General features: G+C 34.1%; 1 protein-coding gene across 1 annotated transcript; it reads right to left on the bottom strand.

Annotated features, from left to right (window-relative positions):
- Positions 1-1309: 1309 nt before the first annotated feature.
- LOC131052069 (disease resistance protein RPV1-like) lies at positions 1310-5629 on the bottom strand. The gene is made up of 5 exons (XM_057986649.2): positions 4933-5629; positions 3703-4789; positions 3203-3496; positions 1893-3104; positions 1310-1807 (listed from the first exon to the last, which is right to left on the bottom strand). The coding sequence occupies exons 1-5, from the start codon at positions 5526-5528 to the stop codon at positions 1328-1330; spliced, it is 3669 nt and encodes a 1222-aa protein (XP_057842632.2). The 5' UTR covers positions 5529-5629; the 3' UTR covers positions 1310-1327.
- Between the last annotated feature and the right edge of the window lie 1162 nt (positions 5630-6791).

Here is a 6791-nt window from a genome sequence, read left to right on the forward strand (position 1 = left end):
TAATTATATCGAGGATGAATAAATAATTACACCAACAAAATGTGAATTATTCTATCATTTTTTATAAATAATTATAACAGTTAAGTGTGCATGATTCTCTGCAACATGTTGATATGATTTGATATTTAATTACATCAAATGAGTGAGCAATGAAGAATAATAGAAAAAGTCATAAGTTATAAGAATTACTTAATTTCTAAAGGACAAAAGAAAAATCAGAAATATATAATTCATTTGCATGTTTATATATGATTTCTTTACTTGTTTTCTCATTGTTAATATTACCTACAAAAGGGGTTCATGAAATCTTAGTCATCTATGTAGTGACCAATTTCTCCAATATTATTTACATAAACTCCATCCTAACATGCACAATCATTGAGAAGATAAAGTTTAATATACTAATATATTAGTTATGTCAAACATCATGATTTATCTTAACAAATCAAATCAAATTTTTATGAGTTGAGATTGATTTCTACAATTTAGAATGCAACAACATAAAGTTTTGAGACTACTTAGACTCTAGTCACAATGTTTATGGAGTATTATAGGAAGACAAGGTAAATTACAAACTAAAAACATAGGTAAGATATATTGAAGACACTTAAAATTATGGAATCTCTTGAATAAATAAAAAAAGAAGCTCTTAAGATTTTTAAGTAAAATAAATCAATTCTTAAGTAAATAAATATATTTGAACAATTTTAAATAGATATAGTTAAGTTATTTATACAAGTATATTATATTCAATAGATTATGCATAATATTAACAACATCATTTCATCATTGATTCTAAAAATAAACATCTTAATTTTCATATTTAATTTTTAGATCTTATTATATTTATCAATCCAAATTTATTCTATAATGATTAATATTCTTTTATATATATATATATATATATATATAGTTATCATATATAATCATTTCCTTATATTAATACAAAAATTATCAATTCAATCAACAATCAAAATTAATATACAATGACATTATTAAAAGAAAACTAATAAATAAAAGAAAACTAATAAATCTAAATGTTTGTAATCAAGTAGCTAGTTTTCATATGAAGTCCTCCTTATGATAGATTCTAAATATGGAAAAAGTTTACAAAATTGATATTTAATTAAAAACAATTATTATTAAATGTCTATTTAAAATTTTGACATATTATAATATCATAATTATTATTATGCATATAATAAAAAAATAAAATTAATTATATATAATTAATTACTTTTTAAATATTTCTACATAAAATTTTGAATATAAAATTTAACATGAGAAAATGAAAAGCTAAATGCCATTTTAATTTGTAGCAACAGAATCAACTTCCTAAAAGTGTGAATAAACGGTGGAAAGCCTCCACCACAGAATCTTTATCACCCCTCACAAACATTCCCTTTTCCATGTCATTATCGCCTTCATAATACGCTGAAATTCCCTCGCGTATGTAGAAATTCTGTGCAGTGAGGCATCGGGAATGTTGGGTGAAGACGCCTATCAATATCCATTTACCCTCCTCCACCTCTGTTTTACAACACCTGTTAATTCTATCATTACAATGCCTGTCAATATACAATGGCATACGAGGAGAGACACAGTTTATAACCAAACAAAGCATCATGGCATTGCCATTGGAGGAACAATTCTCCCGCAATCTTAGTGAGGGGAAAAAGTGGTAGTACCCAAATTTCTCGTTAGCAAAAGAGTCAATGACACAGAGATTCGGAAAGGCTGAAGAGTTTAAAATTGATCCCGCACCAGGGACTGCCTTTGTACATATTATTATTTCTTCTGGCAAATTCTGATCGTAAAAGAAAAGGAAGCATTCGTGATATGATAGAGAAAGAAAATACTGAAATTTTATAATTATAGAAAAACTTCGTTACCTGAATCGTTTGAATGCAAGTCTCAACAGCTGATCTCTTCTTTGCTATAAGTTGCAATCTTCTCAATCTTCCGAGTTGTCCCAAATTTTCTATGCCGGGCACCTCCCAACATGTACAATGGAGCTTCTTCAATGATGTGCACTCTTGCAAACCTTGTATCTTCTCAACTTTGTTGCCACCTGTCAGTTTAAATACCTCCAGAGAAGCCAATTTATCAAAACTCGGAAGCGCTGTCAACTCTGGACAGCCACTTAACTTCAGCTCTCGAAGGTTTACTACATCACTAATACCATTTATGTTCATTAACAATTTACAGCTAATCACCTGTATGTCCTCCACTGTTGTTGGCAAAGTGTCCACTTCTGTTAAATGGGCGTTATGCCTAAGCCTGAGGCTTCTAAGGCTAGGACAGCAGCTGTCAGAAATTGAAATTTTGGATACTCTCGTGTTCCACAGAAATATTTTCTTGAGGTTGCACAAAGATGAAGCAAATGGCTCCCGCCCAAACTTCAATTCGGTGATTGGGCATCTGATTATTTTGAGCAATTGAAGATTAGTCAATTGCTTCAATGACTGTGGTAAAGATTCAACTTTTAGACTCTCTAATTCCAATCGTTCTAAAAGATTGAGACTACCCATAGAGTCTGGTAACGATTGCATCTGGAAACACCATTCATTGGAATGTATCTCCAACACTCTCAACTTGGTGAGTTGACCAATGTTAAGTGGAAGCTCCCTTAACCTGGTCCCCTTTAAATAAAGCTCCCTTAAGGAAGCCTGGTTTGTTATGTGGTGAGGCAACTCTTCTAGTTCCATGCACCAATCAAGATTCAAATACTCGAGCTTTGTCATGTTCTGTAGGATATCTGACTGTAACCTGAGCTTCTCACACCAGCATAAATCAAGATGCTGCAGGTGCGACAGCTGCTTAAAAGATTCTGGCAACATTATCAGTTGAATGGAAGAACTCAAATTTAGATGCCGCAGGTTTGTCAAATGCCCAAAACAGCTAGGCAGTGATGACAACATTTTACAGCTTTTTAACTCGAGGTGCTCGAGCGATTGAAGACGGCAAAATTCCTCTGGCAGACTCTGAACGTTGCAGTCATGCAAGCAAATCTTTTTCAGGTTCTCAAGGAGTTCTATGGCCTTTGGAATTCTTGCTAAATTAGGGCAGTCATGAATAATCAGCACTCTTAACTGCAACGGCGCCTGCAGCCAATTTTGAATTTAATTACAGGGAAAGCCCTAGGACAGTTATATTTAATTCTAATTATGGATTGGAAAGAACCGTAAGAAAAGCTACTTACTTCAACCCAATCCTTCCACAAGCCTACCATCTTCTGGCACTTATAAAGTTCTAAAACTCTTAAATTTTTCAATGGTAGCCAGGATGGAAGATTTTTACAAGCAATTTCAGTACAGCTAAGCAATGCCAACTCTCTTGATAATTTTGCAATCTGTAAGCTTTTCAGAGAGTTTTCTTTTACCACAAACACTTTTAATCCATCAGGGGAAGGCATTCTAGTGCTTTCGAAACAACGAAGGCATGGAGGAAACTTGTGAATATAATTAATTGCTGCATCCAATATCATTCCTCTAATCTGGATATAGAAAACAAAAAGCAACAAATTTATACTGAACGACGTAAATATACAAATGGACAAAGAGACAAATAAAATAAGATTTCATAGCATGATTTGGAACAGCATGGAAAAGAAACTAAAAGCACAAATGGACAAAGAGACAAATAAAATAAGATTTCATTGCATGATTTGGAACAGCATAGAAAAGAAAGTATTAACCACACCTCTGTTTGTTTCTGAATGCCTATTATCTGAACTGGAGACCATAAACGGTAGGGTGTCTGATTTTTTGCAATTTCCCTTCCTAAATCTCTTAGGTGGTCATGCATTTTTATGTTATTGTCATTGTCAAAGCTAACAAGATATTTATTCACAAGAGTTTCCCATCCATACAAACCACTCCACCCTGATCCATCCCATACTGCAATGGCTGTCATCTTATCTTTGTCAATGAAGAAACAAGCTATGTCCAAGAACATCTGTTTCACTTCTTCATCTAAAGCATCATAACTCACTTTCAACCTGTTCTTAATATCACTGGGTAATATTCTAGAAATTTTATGCAATACACTTTCCCATAAATCTTTGTTAAAGCAGCAATAAAGTTGGCCTCCAAATACTTTTAAGGACAAAGGTAATCCATTGCAAGCAGTTAAGAACTTTTCAACAAGCTCCTCGAATCCCTGCAGCGGCATGGGTTGTAAGAATGCATGCCAACAAAACAGCTGTTTTGCATGAGACCGATTCATTGATTCCATTTCATAAATGGATGAGATGCCCCAACATCTAAGAACTTCCTTTTCTCGTGTTGTGACAATAATCAAACTCCCCCATGCAAGGCTATCCTTTGTGGGTAGTAAAGCCTCTAGTTGATCTGTATGATCAACATCATCCAAAATGATTAGTATACGGACAGATCTCAAATAATTAGAGAGAATCCGCTTGCCTTCTTCTATACTGTCAAATGAATCATGCTTGAAACCAAGGTCGTGAAGGGGTTTTATCTGCTTCTTATGCAACTCCCTTTTATCTGCGGCATCTCTAACATTGAAAACAAAACTGGATCTTTCTACAGATGTACGTCTCTGGTTATATATTTCTTTTGCCAAAGTGGTTTTCCCAGAGCCACCCATGCCCCATATCCCAACAATTTGAACAGTAGGAAGATGTTTTGCAGACTTACAGGCAGTCATTTCAAAGTCTGAAACAATTCCCTCAAGACCCACAGGATGTTTTGCTACCTCTAATGGTACTACTTTCATTTCTTTCAATACACGATTTACAATATTCTTCAATACCCTTTGCTCCTCACTGTCCATGTGTCAAACGTGATTTTAAATTAGAGGAAACTCTACTAAACGCAGTGATGAAAGATGGAGAAGAGTAATATTGAATGAACGGGAACGTGTTATAACAGAAATACAGGAGAAAGAGAGAGATTGTGTTTGGCTTACTCATTATTAGCGATGATTTCACCCTTATAAAAGGACACGGTATGGAGTGCCATCTTCCACTCCCTAAGCCGATTTTCGCTGTATCTAGCCTTCTCTTGATGCTTCACAAAGGCAGTTTCGTAAATTCCTTTTCCATGAACCAAGTGTCGGAGATCGTCAGGAGCAACATGGTAGAAAACGGGAATAATAGGTGTACCAGATTTGAGCATAAAAGATAGCTCTGCAAGACACCAAGGCGATTGTGCATATGTGGGAGAGAAAATTGCTACATGAAGAGAAGCACGAGAAATTGCTTCTTGTAGTTCTGTAGGGAAGAAGTCTCCCAATTGAAGATCCTCGGAATCAAGAAACACCCTGAAACCCATCGCATTGAGGGCATTGTAGATATCTCTGGCAAGCTTGTGTTTGACATCGGGTCCACGATGGTTAATAAAAACATCGCAGGGCAGCTTTTGTCGAGGTGATGAGGATGTAGCAGAAGTAGATGCAGGGGAAATGGAAAATTGTGGAGCAAGTCCATGAAAAGCAAATGTATTTTGGATCTGTGATACATATTGGATCTGCGATTGAGAAGCAGTGGAGGAAGTAGAAGCCATGGAGTCCGATTAAACTGAGCACAAAGACAGAGTGAACAGTGATGAAAGAAGGGACGATGGAGGTGAAGTCAAAGCACTAAACTTAGGAAAGGAGAAGACAAACAGGGGAGATATCTAAAGGTAAGAAGAACCCTAGGCGTAGAATGAATGAGTGGTGTTTGTGAAGGACAATGGGAAACCGTGTGGAAGAAATGCAGAAGAATAGTAAAAGAGCACAAGCGAAGACTAAATAGACGGTGTGCGTGCACCAGGAGGTCTATTAGGTGCATAACGATCTTTGGATTCAATCTCCACCTTTCACGTTTGGAAATTTGAGCACTTTTTTTTTTGTCGTTACGTCTGATGTGTTCTTTTTTTCTTTTATTCCGTGGAACACCACAGGCGTCACAGTAGTTTCAAGAATTCTGCAGATAAGATTTTCCGTAAGCTACGTATATACCTAGGTATAATATTCAAGAATAGTACAGTGATTTACATTGATCAATATTTCTTTGAAGCATTTTATTGTTTTCATATTTAAGAGAGAATCTTGATATAAAATATATAAATGTTAGTATATTTATGTCATTTTTAATTTATTTTTTAGATTTTTTATTATAAGAATATTTTAGAGTAATTATAGATTGATAAATGAGTTCTTGTATTAAGTTTAATCTATGGGCTAATATCCATTTCTGTCTACTTCATTCTTTTTTACACATATGTTCATACATTTAACCTTATTTCACTATCATTTACACTTTAAATATAATATGTTTGAATATTTATCCATCCATATCAATACATATCTCCATACATTTACTCTTTGTCGTGAACTTACTCTTTTAATTCTACACCACTTAAAGATGATTTTGTTCCATCTTTAAACATGTGAAATTGGACTTCAATATTCATATCTGTTTCTGCTAAACTAACTCAGTACATGTTTGTACACCATGATACATTTTAGTATTTAAATAAATTCAATGTGCACATAAAATCATAGAGTATTTCATATGATCAATCACAAGAAAGAATCTCTACACGCCACTTCAATTTTTGGAGGAGATAAATACATTGTTTAAAAAATTATATATTGACCATCAACACATTTGGATATGATATCTTCGAATATTTACTTAAATTCAGTAACAAATCAGCCAGATATTTGACCAAAGAAAAACTGATCGTGGTGGTCTACTAGAATCCAGATATACACTTGAGATTGAACATATGTATAGAATCTAAAGCAACAAGCATACAAATGACAATCTATGATTTCAA

Source organism: Cryptomeria japonica, chromosome 7 (genome assembly GCF_030272615.1).
Source record: "Cryptomeria japonica chromosome 7, Sugi_1.0, whole genome shotgun sequence".
NCBI classification, from domain to species: domain Eukaryota; kingdom Viridiplantae; phylum Streptophyta; class Pinopsida; order Cupressales; family Cupressaceae; genus Cryptomeria; species Cryptomeria japonica.